General features: G+C 40.5%; 1 protein-coding gene across 1 annotated transcript in view; it reads right to left on the bottom strand.

Annotated features, from left to right (window-relative positions):
* Positions 1–871: 871 nt before the first annotated feature.
* The window catches only part of kdm4b (lysine (K)-specific demethylase 4B), a 43853-nt gene continuing 25997 nt past the window's right edge, over positions 872–18727 (bottom strand). Inside the window, exons 9-22 of the mRNA XM_030726821.1 lie at positions 15313–15509; positions 14943–15190; positions 14516–14757; positions 13985–14105; positions 12018–12178; positions 11650–11854; positions 9912–9988; positions 9515–9570; positions 9053–9161; positions 6222–6410; positions 5415–5591; positions 4814–4933; positions 3258–3350; positions 872–3057 (exon numbers count right to left, since the gene is read on the bottom strand). Coding sequence (XP_030582681.1) covers positions 2518–3057; positions 3258–3350; positions 4814–4933; positions 5415–5591; positions 6222–6410; positions 9053–9161; positions 9515–9570; positions 9912–9988; positions 11650–11854; positions 12018–12178; positions 13985–14105; positions 14516–14757; positions 14943–15190; positions 15313–15509 — 2535 coding nt within the window. The 3' untranslated portion in view covers positions 872–2517. The remainder of the gene's footprint in view (positions 3058–3257; positions 3351–4813; positions 4934–5414; positions 5592–6221; positions 6411–9052; positions 9162–9514; positions 9571–9911; positions 9989–11649; positions 11855–12017; positions 12179–13984; positions 14106–14515; positions 14758–14942; positions 15191–15312; positions 15510–18727) is intronic.

The following is an 18727-nucleotide window of genomic DNA, read 5'->3' as shown; positions in this document are numbered from 1 at the left end:
GTGGCATGGTGCGTTATCCTGCTGGAAGCAGCCATCAGAAGATGGGTACACTGTGGTAATAAAGGGATGAACATGATCTGCAATAATACTCAGGTAGGCTGTGGTGTTTAAGGAGCCCAAAGTATGCCAGAAAAAAACCATTCTGACCCTACCATCTGAATGTTAAAGCTGAAATCAAGACCCATCAGACCAGGCAATGTTTTCCAGTCTTCTACTGTCCAGTTGTGGTGAGTGAATTGTAGCCCGAGTTTCCTGTTCTTAGTTGACAGAGTGGCACTCGGTGTGATCGTCCACTGCTGCAGCCCATCTGCTTTAAAGTTTGATATTTTATACATTCAGAGATGCTTTCTCCTGCATACCTTGGTTGTACCAAGAAGTTGAGTTACTGCAGCCTTCCCATCAGCTCCAAGTACTCTGGTCATTCTCCTTTGGCCACAGACAAGACATTTTCACCCAGAGAACTGCCGCTCTGGATATTTTTTTCTTTTTTCTGACCGTTCTCGGTAAATCCTAGAGATGGTTGTGCAGGAAAATCCCAGATCAGCAGTTTCTGAAATACTCAGACCAGCCTGTCTGACACAAACATCCATGTCATGTTTAAAGTCACTTAAAAATCACATTTCTTCTGCATTCTGATGCTCTGTTTTAAACATCAGCAGGTCATCTTGTCCATGTCTGCATGCCTAAATGTGCTGAGCTGCCTCCATGTGATTGGCTGATTAGATATTTACATTAACAGGTGTAACTAATAAAGTGAATATATCTGTATATACACAGCACCCACCCACATTTAGACATTACAACTAATAATTAGAGAGTGTTAGCTCTATGATTGGTCAAAGTATCTCTATAAATGCACAAAACGAAGAGCTGGCGACTCACAACAAACTTTAATCCCATCAAATTCAAATTTTCTTAATGGATATAATTTGGATACAGAAACACCTGTTTCTTGTGACCAAAAAAAAAAAAAGGGGGGAAAAATTTCATTCACAATACAAGGCCTGTGGTATATACAAGGTGACAGGGCTGGGGGAGCGGGAATCAGTTCATCAGTAGTTTATATATGTAGCACCTCTGTAGCACAAAATATCTGGGAGAAACAACAACAAACAAACAAACAAACAAACAAAAAACCCACACATAGTTATTGGTACAAACTTAAGTAATATACTGGCAAAAATCTGCCAAAAGTAAAAAGTATTAATATTTGAGATTGGCCAAGTTTGTGAATGCAGTTCATCAAATGAACACAGAAAAGATACAGTACAGTAATAGAAAAACAGATAACATTATACAATATTGATTTGTATATACAATTTAAACCAAGAACAGTAGAATATTTCCTGATTTAAGGGTTCCTACACAACTTCCTTTTTTCAAATGTTCCTTCTTGAAACTAACTTAACTCTTTTGCTTGGTTGGTGTGCTAGAAGGAGATACGAGACGATAAACAGATATCACTCGGTTTAGCAGACAAACTTTGAACGGGAGCAAATGTGAGGAGAACGATAGCAGGTATTCACGAGTAGGGAGAATAATGGGTAGGTTCTTAGCGTGAAGACTTGGATGTTTATTTCCCACATGTAGGAACCCTGAGAACGATTTGGTGTAAAAAGTGGAGCCGCCAAATGACGTCAATACATAAAGTTCACATCTGTTAACTACTGTGACACATCTTCACAAAAATTTTATGCATCCTGCAGACAAGTCTACTAGTGTTTGCATTCAACGTGTTTGTTCTATTACAAATAATTCTTTCAATATTTGACTAAGACATTTAAATACTGAGTTCCCGCTACAATACATTTCTTTTTTTTTTTTCCCTTTTCTTTTTTTTTTAAACCCCATTTCTCCATTTACCTCTTGCGAGCCAACAAGAAAACACCCTTGTGAAAAGATCCTGCAGATGGATAATGTGATATTTTTGTTCCGCCACACAGTTTCAAAGCCATGAGTGGCTGGATTGAAAAATAGATATCTTGTTGCTGGTTATTCGATTTTAAAAAAGAAGCAAGAGTCCACCAGGGCCCCAAAGCTGAGAGGCCATCGTAATAATTAGCTTCCTATAGAAAGAAAATGGGAGTGTGCTGTTATTGATTTAATGCAACGAGGTATGGAGGTTGATGCCACCCAGAGATGTATCCCATTATGGAGGAAAATAAAGCACAGCAGCTGACCAAGAACAAAAAAGCAAAACTGTCTTTAAAAAAAAAAGAAAAGAAAAAATAATTATAATAATTATAATAATGTTAAAACAAAAAGCCTTGTCCTCTTTAGCTGCTGCTTCAGAGCATGCTAAAGCACCACTGCAGACACATTAACTCAAAAATAGAAAAGTAACATGCATTAAAAGAGTGCTCATATATCCGTGTCTTTTCCTGCTCCTGCTCTGAGCTCTCAGAGCCAGTGAAGGATATAGTTGTCCATTAATACAGCACTCAGTAAAATCCAACACCATTAGCTTACTTCCTACTGGCTCAGCCTCCACCGGCTGAGTAATAACAAAGTGGAGTTTTAATACAGGGATTCGGGGCCATCTTCCTGAGGAAAATGAGAATGAAGGAGCGTCTCCATGTAGGAGACATAGCCACTACTGGGCGTGTAGCTGTCAGACATGTGCTGAGATTGAGGAGGAGGAAGGGGAGGGGACGGGGCAGACAGCAGCGGATCAGAGTTCAAGGTCGACTTAAAAGGGGCAGATTCCGAACTCAGGGGGGGATCCGATGTGAGAGCGGACTCTGTTAAAGCATCAGTGAGGGAGACGCCGGTGTCCATTGGGGTCTCAGCATCCATTTGAATACTGCTAGCTGGGGCAGGAGCATCCTGTGGGGTCATCGAGGGTTGTGATAGCGGTTGTGAGGTTGGCTGCGTACCAATGCTGTGATGTTCTGGTGCTGGTTTTCTTACTGGAGCTTCTGTTGCAGGGCAAGAGGTTGCGTTGGTTGTCTCCATGGGGGTATCGGCAGGAGGGGCCGAAGTGGAGGGAAGCTTACGCCGTTTGGCTGCTTGGGCTTCATCTGCTGAGGGAACCTCCTCGTTTGTTCCAGGTAAAGCCTGAAAACAGACGACAGGTACAGACTTAAATTGAGAACACAGAAATGATCAGGCTTTACCTGATTGATTTTGTTTCATTTGACACTGAGTGCTTTTGACTTGGTTTGACTTGTTAGAAAAACTAGTTTGAATCATGTGAAACTTTCTTTTTGAAATATACAATAGGGCAGAAGGAAGCAAAGTTTCAGTAAAATACTCACCAGTCGAGCTCTGACCCTTTTGGGTAACTCCTGATCCAAGTGATAGATCTCCGAGTGTTTGAGCATCAACTGACTCTGGTCCTGAAACTCAACCTGGACAGATAATAACGCAATGGATTCATCAACCCACACTTTCCACACTGTTTGCCCCAGTAAGTTCAAAGTACACTTGGAAAGCTGGGAAAAAAAATTAAACATACAAAATTATTAGAGGCTACACCAGCAGGTAAAAAAGGACAAATCAGTGAAAAGTGAAATGAAACACATTGAAAATTCAAACATGTACCCAGACAGTCACAGGTTGGATCTCAGGCATAACAAATGGTTCCATCAACAACCATGTGCTCCAGTCAAAATGTCCTTGACCATGACACTGAACCCCTAAAGCTGCTCACTGACTGGATAAGAGCTTCAGTTAACCACTTTAAATGTAAATGTAGATTTAAAAAAAAAAAAAAAAAAAAAAGACAAGGTCAGGGTTGTGGCCCCGACTCTGTGATCAAGTGGAGGCGTGATTTTAGCTAATCACAGCAGCACTCTCATCTCTGAGAGGCCTCTCTGAGCTGCAGCCAGTGGGTTACATGGAGACATGGAAAGAGCACAGAAAGATGCAAAACTGAATAATTTTCTGAAGAGGAAATTAGAAAAGATGGTAAGACACGATGGGGCGACATATTAACACATGTTAAACCTATAGAAACAAGTCTGATACAAACATGCAGTAGATACAAGCAAAACTGGTTCAGGCATTTAAGTTTCTTAAAAGTGCAAAGTGAATTAAATGGATGCTTTTCCCATGAAGTCATTCAGAAGAGCTCTTATGGATGTACTCACAAAATCATCATGGCAAAAAAAAAAAAAAAAAATCAAACAACCTTGCTTGACCTTGTCTGGTAACATTCCTGTGTGTTTGTGGCCAAGTACATTTCTCTCATCCCAACAACCATCTTCAATCCCACATTTTCCACTTTGTAAGCACTTTGCAGCTTTGCCCTATAAATTTCCCCTTAAAGTACAAGTGATTTGAGATCTCTCCACTTTTATGTTTTAATGCCACACCGAGTCAAAATGCTCTAATATAATCTAGAAGGGCAGCCTGGCTTTTCACACACTGATAATTCCACAATTTGAGAGCCAAAGCAGAGGGTGGCAAAGCCATTACACAGAACATCCCAAAGTTCACAGGTTCAGTCACTTTGAGTCATGCTGCAGAAGAGCATCAGATAAAATATGGAAAATGATGCTGCTGCTCTCACAGTGCTCGCTTAACAGTCGGCACTACAGCCAAGCTTTAAAGCTTTATTTAGAAATGATTTTCATGGTATGATCTGACTTGTAAAGGCTTATACGTTAGGACACATACACACTCAGGCTGGAAATGAAATACATTTAATGCAGTCTTTTGAACAGCAGCATCTTAGGCATGTGATGCATTTTCCTGCGCACTCAATTATTAAGAAAAATCATAAATTTAGCTATGAATGATGCAATCTACAGGATTTTCCCTACACGCTCTCTAACCTCTTTGGTCCAGACTTAAGTTGTGCTTCTCTTACCTGGTAGAGCTTGTTGATATGCTGTTTGACAAAGGAAGCATTGAGGATTTGACCCTCGGGTGTGCTGACCACAACGAGCTCCCCCACCTCAGGAGGACCGCTGCGCAGGCAGTCATGACTCTGAAGGAGCAGGAGGCAGAAGGATGAGAGGGGAAAAAAAACAAACAAACAAAAAAAAAAAAGAACACTCAAAACACCCCTTAATGTTACTTTTCACGAACAACATTTTAGAAATAAAGTCTAAGGGTAAAATTTTCATCTGGCTCCTGCTATTAAATGCAGTCTTACATTTCAATGTCTCTGTTACTTACCAGAACAAGCAGTTTGAATTGCAGACAAATGATTTTAAAGTGAAATTTGAGTTTCTCAGCAGATTTCATGTTATTAAAAGTCATATTTGTTCATGACTTACAGCACCGACTAATTAAAGTTTATGTGAATTTTACATTCAGTTACAAAATTACACTTTCATTTGCTCAGAATCTCAGGCTACAAAGCATGTAACCGCTGCTTGGGTATTTCTTGCAACCATTTAAAAAGGAGATTATTTTTAACCCATGGTACACAGGTAGGTGTCGGGCTTGACTGTAAAAGAACTCACTATGATGTTTTCCGGGTGCAAGTTGTCACAGTATGAGCCGTCATCAAAGTTGACCTCGTAGAATGTCTGTCTGGCCATGCCGATGATGGTGCAGTGGTAATACCAGGAGTCGACGTTGCGACCGATCACTCTTTGGCCCAGGGTTGGCTCTTGTGGGCCTCTGGGTGCTGTTCGAGGCTTAAGGGAAGAGAATTAAAAAACAAAAGGGAGGGGTTAATTGGAAATTTGTGGTTTCATCCAGCAGGAATACTGTTGTGTTCTGTCACTGGTGCAAAAAGTGTTTTTGCTTGAAGCCCATTTATTGTAAAACAGAAGTGTTCAAATCACTCTGAGCCAATTAAGTAGAGTAACTTCTCTCGAGAACATTTCTACGAACACAAGTCTATTTTATCAGTCTGTATTTATGGGATCTAATTTGAATGTTTTGTTTACTACTTTTTCTCCTGGTGTGTCAACTTAGACTCATTAATTTCTTGCACCAGTTCTTATACTTGCTGCTCGAGCAAAACTCTGTTCATAGAGGAATCGTTGCATAACAGAATAAAAAGAGGGCTTCAAGTTTTCTGCAATAAAAGCCAATGAAGCCTAAAACTTAAAGTCATATTCCGTTTTTACAAAAAAAATCCTAATAGGTATACTGGAGGTTTTTCCCCCTTTTTAAATCAAACACCTACTCCTGAAGCATGACTAAGGGAAAAATATTTCCATAACTGACTTTTGATTTAACCAAAGAAGGCACAATTTTACAGAACCTTTTTAACATCTGTGGCTTTAATAAGTGACCAATTTGCCAGACTTTGCACTTACTTTTGGAGTGACCTTTTTATGCTTGTGGCAGGTGACAGACACCACGTAGGGCCAGTCAGCGGGCGTCATGACTACTCCGGCGATTTGGGCACAGGTAACGTGGAAGGAGGTTGCACAGTTCTCGTATGTGCACTGGATGCAGGCACCGCGGTTCTGATTAGCAACCTTACCGTGGCAGAACACGCACTTCTGCAATGAAAACAAACGTAAAGGCTCACATTAGTCTTCCATGTGAGACACGCATTTAACTTTCTAAACTTATTTTTATATCTTTATTTGATGTCGGCAAAGAAGAGAGTTGTCCGAAGGTTTGAACCGAATAACTTTAAATCAACTGCAGAACACTATATGAAGAAGGTTAAAACAATTAAAACAATTCATCTATAACAATTACTCCAGTCCTCCGGAACAGTCTGGCACACAATGAAATTGCAGTAATTGTACAACATCTCATGAAATAAAGATGGCAGAAAAACCAGCAATGAAACCATGTTCTCTCTTTTCTCTGATCTTTGATTCTGTTTGGTGCTCTTACAGGTTTCTACTCATTAAAAGAGAATGGCTGTTTTCACTCTTGCCAATAACAGGCTGTTGCACTCAGTGTCTGTACAGCAGTGACCCTTATGTGTCTTTGAAACTTTGCATTTATTAGTAACAGCAGTCTGAACTGTCGCTTTGACACTGACTTTGTTTTTTCCAATTCTTTGTCCCTCTGTATCCCTTTGGGCATCTTGCATTACTTGTTCAGCCTCTTTGCGCTTCTCTCCTTCCAGATCTCTGGTCTGAAATTGCCACCAGTCTACAAAATCTTTGCCTTTGCTGTGCCACTTTAACATAACACACAATCCCTGCACATGCAACGCCCACAACCATTTTAATTAAAGTCCTACAACCCTCTGACTACTGTTCTTCTCCATGTGTCCCTCACATAGGAGAGATGAAATGCCCAACTGCAATAAATGAGGAATTACACACAATCAAAACATGACAACATGCTTCAATCTAAATAAAATTTTTAAAGCTGTCAAAGCTGCAGGGATAAATGGTAGAATCCAACTGTTTGGGCTACAGTGATTATCTACCATCCCTCACTATCCATGTCTTTTTGATTCCTTCCTCTGTCTCTCTTCCTTTTATGAGCAGGTATAGCACAGTGCTTGGCCAATCAATTACAAAAAAAAAAAAAAGAAAGTTTTTTTAAGTGTTAGTTCTTCATTTTTTTTACTGGTGCAAGGCAGATACTTTGCCTTCAGAAATGTCTCAATTCTCCACAGCATAGATTCAACATGGTGCTGGAAACCTCAATCAGAGGTTTTGGTCCATATTGACATGAGAGCATCACACAATTGCTGCAGACTTGTTGGCTACACATCCATGATATGACTCTGCCGGTCCACCACTGGACTGAAATCTGGTGACTGAGGAGGGCATTTGAGACACTCAGGCAAGCTGTGGTGCTAAGGGGCCCAAAGTGTGCCAAGAAAATATCTCCCACACCATTACATCACCAGCAGAAGCCTGAACCGTTGATAACAAGGCAGGATGGATCCATGCTTTCATGTTGTTTACACCAAATTCTGACTACCATCTGAATGTTGCAGCAGAGACTGAGACTCAGACTTGTTTGCTGTTGTCCAATTTTGGTGAGCCCACGTAAAGTGTAGCCTCCCTTTCATGTTCTTAGCTGACAGGAGTGACACTCGATGTGACGGTTGCCTTCCTATTAGCTTGAAGCAGTCTGGCCATTCTCCTCTGACCTCTGACATCAACAAGGCATTTTCACCCAGAGAACTGCTGCTCACTGGATATTTTCTCCTTTTCGGACATTCCCTGTAAACCCTAGAGATGGTTGCGTGGGAAAATCCCAGGAGATCAGCAGTTTCTGAAATACTCAGACAAGCCCATCTAGCACCAACATTGATGCTGACTGAACTTCAAATGTCACTTAAATCACCTTGATCACATCTGCATCTGCCAAAATAACTAAAACAAAAGCAACATGTGTAAAAATTTCTCCATCGCTGGAAACTCCGCGTTCACGGAGAGGGAAAACATTGATTGCTGAACACAGAGCAATATAAACGGCTTCCTAGCATGCATATTCACATTTGATCAGCCCAGTCATTCAAATCATTAGACCGCAGAGCTTCTCCTCTCACAGTCTTTTAAGAGGAGACTGAGGAAACCTGCTTTGACAGCACTCAGATGCAAATGTCAACCAGCTTGTTCTTTGATAGATTATTCAGAGAGAAGGGGAGGGAGAGAGGTGACATTATTTGTAGATTTGTGATAATGCATCAGCAAGCACTGCTATTGCCTGTGAAGTGGGATCGGGCAAATGGAGAAGGAGAGCAGAAACTGCGTGGGGCGGGGACAAGTTGTGTTCAAAGACATGGCAGCAATGGGGAAATTGCCTCCTACCCACGGGACTGATGCAGTTCATTTGGCGCAGTGAGAAATGACAGCTGATTATTCAGCCATTTCTCTCTGCACATCTGTTTTTACCCTGTCCTCCCCAGCTTGCAAAGAAAAAAAAAATAAAAATCTATCCACCCACAAGGAACGAGAGGGTAACAAAGTCTGAAATTCACCTCAACAGGATAGATGAGCAAGAATGGGAGATCAGAAATAAGGAGTATGTTTCATTCTGGAAAATACAAAAGAAATGAAACAGCTACAGTGTCCCATTTATACTAAGATGATAAACGTTCTTGAGAAAGAAACTATGAAGACTGTATTTGTAACGATCTTGGTTGTATTTGAATGTTTCCCTTTACACACCACCACGAGAGAGACGTGTAAATCTTTTCTTTGTTGCTGCCTGATCTTACCAGATTCTTGCGGGTTTCTGGGACAGCACTGACATCCACTGGCCCCCTTTCAATGGCATCGACAAAGCGAGCTTCAGCCACAGCGATGGCGCAGATGACATGAACCCACCTGGTGACAGTGAGAGAAAAGACTATGAAAAGTTTGGCAAAAATAAGGTGAGAACAAATGTAAGCAAGTTAAAGTAAGTTAACTGCCACCAGTTTTGTGTTTTTTTCCCTCCTGTTCATTGGTATTAGTAAGCATTCTTTTTCATACCTGATCTGGTGAATCTGGTAAAATGCTTTGATTTTTTACAAACTATTTCACACTCTGCACCTTCAGATCTTATTCTGCCATAGTGTTTGCTTTACTGTGAATATCAGCTTGATAAACCCTTGATATATTTTTTTTTTTGGTCATTTGTGAATGTACATCAATTTTTCTGCAACTGTCACTCCCAAACTCAAACATGAGGCACTAACCGGTTGTCTATGGTAGTCTTCAAAGCTCCTCCTCTCAAGTTACAAAGACAGCACTCCTAAAAAACAGATAATATGAGAACAGAGAAAAAGAGGATTAAGTTTAGAAACAGAGAACACATTGGCACTGTTCCTCCCACACCTTAGCTAAGTCAGTCTTTTCTAAATATAACTTGGTTTGGACTTGTGATAGCTGCTAGGCAACATGACATCAGTCATTAGAAGAAGAGATGTAGGGTCAGTGTGTCCTTAGAGGCTCCACTTCAAGTCAAATCCAATAAACATTTTCACCTAAACTTGCAGTTCTGGAGAAGAAATGTTATTCTCGAGTTGTGTGTGACCCTGAAATGTTTTTATTTTAAGCGAGAGTGGGACTGCATCTGTTGCGGCCACTACTCACCACTGTCCAGGCTCCTGCTGCACACCTGGAGCACATCCAGGAATCACCAACAGAGTCAGGCTTTACACCGTAACAACCTGTGAGAGAGGAGATACTAATAACTGCACATATCTTTCCTACAGCATTCATCATTTCAAGTCATTTCCATGTATTAATATTCAGTGAGGATAGTGCACGGCAACATTACCTCTGTCTTTCTATTTATTTGAATGGATATGTATTTTGTGCCAATTTTTGCAAATTACTTCACACCACACCTGTTTTTAAGCATTTTGTTCACACTTTAGCTCGTCACCATCTCCAGCTTAAGCTTCTGAAGAAAAGGGCTGGCAGGTTTATGTAACACCTGGACATGTGTGAATGATTTTTAGTCAGATGTCTACTCCAGTACAATGAGGAGCAAAGGTGTTTTGACAGGATTTCTTCTGCTTCATGTTCTCTTATGAACAGCTGCGCCGTTTCCCCAAATTGAGCTCAGCTCATCCCTGGATAACTAATGAACTGGCCTTGAAGGTGCACTCCAGCTTTAGTGATAATAAGAACCCAGGAGGATCGATGTTGTGATGTGGTTGTATGGCACAAAACATCCACTTATGAATACATTTACAAAAAGCTGATTACAGACTTACTAGATGAATCAATGTCTTCATTTGCGTCATTTACAACATAAAACTTAAAGAAAAATGTTTAGCCTAGATAGAGGTCTCTACACTTGCCAATAAAAAGAAGAAGCGCACACAGAGATTCCTGGGATGACTCACTCTTACATATTGTTAACAAGCTGCCTGTCTTTTCACGCTTTGCTTTGACAGAACCAATATGCTGTTAAAAGTCAACTATCTAGTGGGAAACTGTGACGTGTGGAAGGCAGGGTAAATAAGGGCTGGGGAAGTGTATGGTGTGTTAGTTTTTACAGACACCTTTGGGTGACCTTTGTCAGCCTCTTAGCCAGTTTAACCAGAGTCGAGAAGAGTTACACTAGAAAGCTTCAGTGAATCTGGCAACAGGGCAGACAGTTTGTTGCACTGTTATAGTTGAGTCTCATCTTCTGTGCTGCCTATTTTCCTGAAACCATTCTCAGGGGTCTGGGTGAGGGAAAATGCTGTGAGCAGAGGAACATGGTGAAACGCCCACTGAAGTTTATCTGTAAAACTTGCCAGTCCGTGTCTGCATTAATTTCTAAAACAGACAGTCTCCACATTATAAATTACTGCTGCTGAACAGAATCAAATACAGCTCTCTGACAACAACACAGAAAGGGAAAAGACTTAAATCTATAAAATATTAAGGAAAAAAAGAAGTCCTTTTACAGATTCCTACTTACTTCCTACAACGATTATCATCTATTAAACATTCTAAAATCTTAAACTTGTAATTTTAGCTACAACCATTGATTAAATGGACACGTGTAAATGGAGCCAAAAGACCAACTTCTTACATCCATTAGATACTCAATGTCTCAGTGGGCATACGGACTCTAACAGGCTCCTCTAATCAAAAGCTGTATTAAAATTCTCTTTGCTTTCTGTTGCAACAACAGTGTTAAATTTCATTACCAGCATAGAGGCAGTGTGTTGCCATCAGATTTATTTTTATTGCTCATCTAAAAAAAACATCAGCTAATACAGCTATCCCCAGGTGTACTAGTAAGATCGCTGTTCCACAGAGGGTTTAACAAATTAGTTTGTGTCCCAATGTTAAAACAACACAGCCAAAATCTTTTAAGTTTTCTACTTACTGGCATGAACCTGCATATGGCAAGATGAACAACAGATCAGAAGACTGGATCCATCCTCCCCGATGTGATAGTTGGTGGGCGGGGGCTCTGTGTTTCCTGCTCCAACGCTGAAGCACATCTCTGGGACCAGTGGACGAGTCAAGCTGCCATGACGGGGAAATGAATTGCCCAGGGTATCATTATCAGTGGAGACCTCTTTTTGTGGCTGAAAAGATTGGAGAATTTAAAATAAATTAAAAAAAGTTAAATATTAGTTTGTGACCCACAAGTGATGTCAGTTAACTGATTGACCAACATCACCACAATAAACTTCCTGAACTGCTACTGTTATATGAATCAGTGCTGTGTGACTGACATGTGTACCCTACCTTTGTGTAAGGACAGAAGAGTGAACAGACAGCACAGTGTGGTTTGAGCGCAGCTACTGCAGCGTTGAAGGCCTTCTCTGCCAGGAAGTTAGGTGAGTGATTCTGCCACAGGTGCTCCTGTTTCTTCATGTCGCTATCCAGCGGCATGGGGGAGGATAGCTCTGTGGGTAAAAAATTCAAGTGCATCAGAATGTGTGCTAGAGCGAAGGGGGGGGGGGGGGGGGGATAAAAGAAAAGAGAATAACAATTTGAAATAAATGACACATGCTGAAGTCATGTTGTGAGATTTGTTACTGCTAATGATTTTTATTTTTCTCTGAAATGCATGTCAAGCATTTTCAGAGAAGCTTCAGAATGTTTTTCATAAGGGAGCCATCACCAAGAGACAAGAACAGCACATTCTGGTCCCACAGAATAACAACACCACTCCTGATATAATTGGCTGATGAACACAAACAGCAATGACATCAATAATATGCTGCTCAGAGTCAGGAATCAATTTTGAAGTGATGCCTTGAAGCTACTGATTCAAACACTTTGTCAGACCTGGACTGAAGACGGGAAGATATTTTCACAAGCTTCCCATTTAAGTTTTTTTTGTTTTGTTTTGTTTTTTTCCTCCTCCTCCACCACCAGCCTCCTTTCTCTCCTTGCCCCCCACCCACCTTTTTAAAGAACATACCCTAAGTCGGGTCCCCTGCTGCCAACTTAAAGTGACTTTGAAAGCAGGTAATTGGAAGTCATGATCCCCAGATCAATAAGTGTCAATCAGAAAATGAAAAGAAAAACATTAAAGAGAGAGTAGTCTTGATTTCATTATCTCCACGGGGAGCTTCAGACCTGCTTGTTTTTCCTTCCCCTGAATCAATAATACAAAAAAAAAAAATATACAAAAAATAAATAAATAAATAAGGTGTCTTCTTCAGTACAGCAATGGAGAAAACCATAAGCTGGATGAACTTTCTTCTGTGTAGCTGTATTTCCCTGCCAATCAATCAGGTTGCAATTTACATCCATGTCTGTTCATGCAGTGAATAGATGCAGTGACTACTTTAAAGGAGTTTATTAGGTGGGCAGCAAAGATTAGCTACATTAATTCAAATGTTGAATACGGTCACAATGTGTCAGATAAGGCCAGAAAGGTGTTTTTATAGAACACTATGCTGTCACAATGAGGATGGCCTTTTGACCTTTTGGATTAAATAAATAAATAAAATATACATATATACACACACCCACCTCTTTTTCCTGATACTTCACAAATTTGTGAAATTTCATTATGACATATAAAGTCCAGAGTAAAGGCCAAAAATGTGTATTGTGAGTTTGAGGTAACCTTCAAATTCTAATTGGTTCATCTTTGAATCCAAGAAAACAAATCTGTGGCAAATCTGAAGTGCTAACTACTTTGGGCTGCTTCCTTATTCACAGAGGGTCACCCAGCAGGTAGCTCTGCATGTTTGATTTGGCAGATTTTTATGCCGGATGCCCTTCCTGACGCAATCCCCAGGGGATGTGCGCCTCCTCCCGGCATCAACCTGGGGAGCTTTCACTTGAATGTGTAAACCACTACATCATAGAGCCACCTGTGCCAAGTAATTTCAACAAATATGGTTCTTGAAAATCCAGTTTTTTTTTGTTCTTTCCTCTGTGCCTCCCTCTGTCTTTACATCAAGTGTATTATTCCTAATTATGGTGTGTTTTCTCCCCATTTTATTCATGTCAGCACTTAGAACACAACACAGCACAGTTTAAAAATGACATCTAGACAGATCAAAATTGTAGGTTTACTACCTGATGGCCATTTAACACAAGCATTAAAGGAGTTTATTTTTTATTTATATATATATATATATATATATATATATATATATATATATATATATATATATATATATATATATATATATATATATATATATTCTGACTTTAAACAACTGTGAAGGGAAGGACAGATAACCACATACCTTTGTCACTGGCTGGATCTTGCTTGACGATGGACAGAGGGGAGCGCGTGGGTGGCTTGCTGAGGGGGTGGCGGCGACTCTTTTTTATCTCTGTTGGCATTTTCCTCTTGGGGTAGGATGCCTAATAAAAAGAAGTGTGGTTAGCCTTAAAATATTCATCCCTAAATAAAAAGTAATTCTAACATGTTCGAAGTTAGTATCAATTTAATAAACTTGTTTTTTGGGGGAGCTGTCCTGTACTGTGAATGGACAAAAGATAAAAGTTAAGACTACAGCAGCAAATTTTCACACTTTTTTCCAACTTAAATTTGTGTATTAGTACAGCAAATGTGAATTTTTTTCCAGGCTTCATTTACTTATTTTTTATTAACCAATTCAGAGTCAACACTATTTTGATGTAAGCCAGCAACAAATGAAGTATTAAACTGCCACCAAGTGCGGTTTAGAAATGCTTAAAGTTCTAACCTGTCTGACAGAATAAGGACAATTCTATTGTCAATTCTACTGACTTTCAGTCAAGATCAGACTCACCTGTGTGGCACTCACATCCATCTTGTTGTCTGCTGAGATGTTGCTGTGTCTTGGGGACAAAGTGTCTATATGACTGGCCATGGCCTTCTTTGAATTCTTGGCATCCGATGTAGCAAATTGCTCAAATGCTTCCTCAAATCCAGTGATGGCATTTTGGGCACTGGACATCTTCTTCGGCCTTCTCTGCTTCTTTTTCTCAATGTCATCTGTCAAGTTCTGTGGTTTGACTTCTTGTTCTTGCCCTGGCAAATAACAGAAGATGAGTCAGAAGTGGTAATAGCACATTAAAAATGTCTGCATGAGTTAATGAGGTTAAAACTAGGGTCTGGACTGAGAAATTAGTTTTGGAATTGGAAGCTTCTGTCACTAAGTAGTTTTTTTGTAAAGGACCTAAATATATAAATATGTGGTTTCATTTCTGCCTCACCCTCTACAGCTGGAGTGTCTACTACTTTAGCAGCAGCTTCAGCAGCCTGCTGCTCCTCGCGCTCCAGGGCCTCCAGAGTTATCATGGCCTCGCGGGCAAGACGTGCCTCCTTCTCCTTTCTCCGCTGGGCCTCACGCTCCTCCACCTGACGCTGGTACTCAGCAGCATTCAGCTCAATGCCGTCCTCTGCCAGGACTTTCACCTCCTCCAGCTTTAGACGACGGAACTGCTTCATCTTCTGCATGGCCCTGTTGTAGCGTAGAAAGACACCTGAGTAAAACTCTCATATTTGCTTTTGTAAACACAAACAGTGACTTAGGTTTTAGCATCACTATGTCACACATTCAGACAAGAACTGCATAATCCAAACCTTCGCAGGACGTTTGCCCGGTGTGTGACACGATGCTCCCTCCAGCGCTCCAACTCAGGGCTGGTGAGCTCTGTGGGCTTCAGGTGGTCCAGTACTGTCGTGTCTTTGCCCTGCTTCCACAGCTCGTAGCGATCAGGCTGCAGGCAGCGCACAAACACATCCATGGAGATTTTCACCATGTCCTTTCGACAGGAGCACTGGAGGAAAAAGGACAAGGCTCTATGTTAGAGTAGGGAATACCTGTTGTAAAGAAAGGACCTCAGTGTAACAAGGAAAAAATACATATATTATGGGGAGGTTACTCTATCCAGGCTATAATCGTGTAGAATTAACAGTAATATTGGATGTCCCCCCCAAAAATGCAGAGTGAAGTAAAAAAAAAAAAAAAAGACCACTTATTTATGAACACCACGAAAGATATGAAAAAAAAAAAAAAAAGAGTAGGGGCTGGTACACCTGGACACTAAATCACTTTTACATCCATCTCTCTAAGTTACTAAAAGCCAGACAGAGAAAGAGAGGAGGCACCCAAACAATCCTGAGTCTAGGTAATCTTCTCTATAGGGGCAAAGATGGCGGTAGAATTATAGCTTCCGGGAGAAAAGGGCTTTTTAAAACCTTTTGTACATTTTGTCAGATTTGACTGCTGATTCTATACATGCACATTTTATGCAGGGTTTTTCTTGGCTATAACCCTGTTATGTCCCTATGACAACTGAAAATAAAATTAATTGAAATAAATGCTTAAAAATAACCCATAAGCCAATTATTAAATCCATATAAATTAACATTACCAATTTAGCTGCAAAGTTGCCCAACTTGCTGCTATAGTCACACAGACCTAGAGACTCATCGGTGACCCCCCCGGCAACCTCCAGTCACTATGGAAAAATGCGCATACCCCAACTGGTTGGCAAGTGGTTGCGACCAATTTCACCCAATAACAGCCAGCAACCTTCAGCAGAGAGTGTGCTGCACCATAAACCTCGTAACTGCTTTGATCACTATCAGACTGTGACAGTTCTCCATAATTTGAATGAAAGATTCAAACTTGTCTGCAAACAATGGCAAGTTTCACTACTGCTTGGTCAGTAGTTTACAAGTGTTTGTAGACAAAGTACTGCCAACTGTGTTAACCTGCTAGCAATTTGTGCAACTGCAAGGAGGTTTTTGATGCAGGACCATATATCTGAGACCAATTTCATGCTAGTGACTGCCAGCAACCACTCACCAACCAGTCAGAATACACCCTTCTCCCTAGTGACCGGTGGTTGCCAGATGGTTGCCGACAGGTCTCTAGGCCTGCGTTTGAGGCCATAACCTGACAAACAGTCTTTAAATATACAATAGACAATCAGTTTTTCCACTGGGGTCTTGTTTATACAGCAACAACTTAAGTTTCCTTAAAATATGATAAGTAAAATATGGCAGGAGACAGGACTCTGAATTTGGCTCGGATGCAAACATACCTGCAACCATTCATAATATTACAGCTCAATGAACCATTGAGCTTACTAAAGAAGGGAACCGTTACCAGGAACTGCAGTGGTGCAAGAGTGAAAAATGGCATGTACATCAGAAAGAAGTTTTGCAATAAAGGAAACAAATGGAGGTCGGGGTAATGAAGGAAAAAAAAAAAAGAAGGGGAAGAAGAGATATGAAAATATTTTCTTTTGTGCCTTGCTTGCTGCATTGCTTTCTGGCCCTTTTATTTCCTGATCTGTATTGAGAGCCTTGTGCTCAATTACTAGAAACACAACAGCTCACACCGCCACAGTAAAACAATTTCCAGCCTACATCTCATCTAGACACCACTTGACAGACAGAAACATTAAAATATGGTGTCTGTGATGGAGAGGGGAATGGGAGGGCAAAGTGAGTGTGTGTGTGTGTGTGTGTGTGTGTGTGTGTGTGTGTGTGTGTGAGGTGGGGGTAGAAAGTGAGCGTGGGAACACCTTATTTTTACCACAATGAAACTTTAGTGGAAACAGGACAGGGCTAACACAAAAACACTGATTGCACCTGGCAGAATGTGCTTTTTCATTGCTAAAGAAATACAAAGCCTTGTTTTATTTTTAGGAAACTGTTAAGAGGTTATGAACATTGTTGCCATCCTCAAGGGCCAGGATGAGTTACACTTTATTATCATATAAAAACGTAATTAGATGAAACTCATTTGGAGATGCACAAGATCTCAGAAAACAAAAACCCACTCTGAGGCAGGGAGTCAATGAGCCCTGAAGTATACTTGGACTCCTAATGAAGCTTAATTATAGGAGCCACAGAAAACCTGAAGCCTGGGGACTCTCTATGGATGCACAGACTCAGAACTTGCCTCAGAGTCTTTTTTTATTATTTCTTCAGTATCCAAGTAATTCAGGGATACTCCTCAGAACATCCAGTAGTATACGGCAAAAAGGGGTTGCATTAAAATGTTAACACTCATTTACTTTCGTCGCACTTCTGTTAAAACACTAACCGGTGAGATGCTACTAGGTATGGAGAACAATCCGAGAAGTAATTAAAAATTGATGCAAAATGCTGAACACACTGTGCAGCAGGGCTGTATATCATCCAGCTGCTCATGCTGAGAAAACCAAGAGCAAAACACAAAAACTAATCCGCTATGTTTGCTTGTGTCTGTTCTACAAATGTTTCTTGTTTTTCAGTGAGTAGAAAAATGCTGACCACATTTAAATAACGACTAAATCGCTCCAATTTTTCTCCCACTCCCACTTTTTATCCGTTTCCCTTTTTATATCCTCACATACATCCCCAGTTGACAACAGCTGCTTAACATGCTGAATAAAATGGGAAGATTTAAAAGAAAACAGTAGAAGCGTTAATTAGGAAATGTTGTAAGACAACTAGTATATTGCTGCATGTGCCAGGTTTATGTTAATGTTGCACGTTTTGTGTTGTAAATGTCTGTGATATTTTAACTGTGATTAAACAGTCCCCACTAATCTAATTTTGTGGCCATGAGGAAGGGCGGATGGACTGGGGTGCATCCAGTACCAATATTAACAAACCATTTAAAAATCAGTGCGTCCTCCTGCATGCAGCTGCTTCTGCAGTGTACCAACTGGCACTGCAGCAAATATACATACAGCTAAAGGTCCATGCTATAGTGGAGTAAAACTGCATACACTGACTCAGAAACATTTGCAAAGCTGAATATTCTGTGCATTATTTTGCAGTATGCAAAATAGCACAAATAAAAAGTCAAATATGATGACAGCGTGTTTTTGCAGGGCTGGACATAGATTATATTTCTAGGCTTAATTAACCAAATCTCTTAAACATCCAGAAATCTCAGTGGTAGGGAGATTCATTAGATTGTTCTCAGTAAAAGTTCTCATCTTAAATTACTTCAGCAGAGTTTCTTTGTTCCTTCTCATGAGCAATATTAGGG

Source organism: Archocentrus centrarchus, chromosome 4 (assembly GCF_007364275.1).
Source record: "Archocentrus centrarchus isolate MPI-CPG fArcCen1 chromosome 4, fArcCen1, whole genome shotgun sequence".
In the NCBI taxonomy this organism is placed as follows: Eukaryota; Metazoa; Chordata; class Actinopteri; order Cichliformes; family Cichlidae; genus Archocentrus; species Archocentrus centrarchus.
This window is presented reverse-complemented; position numbering and strand designations above follow the sequence as displayed.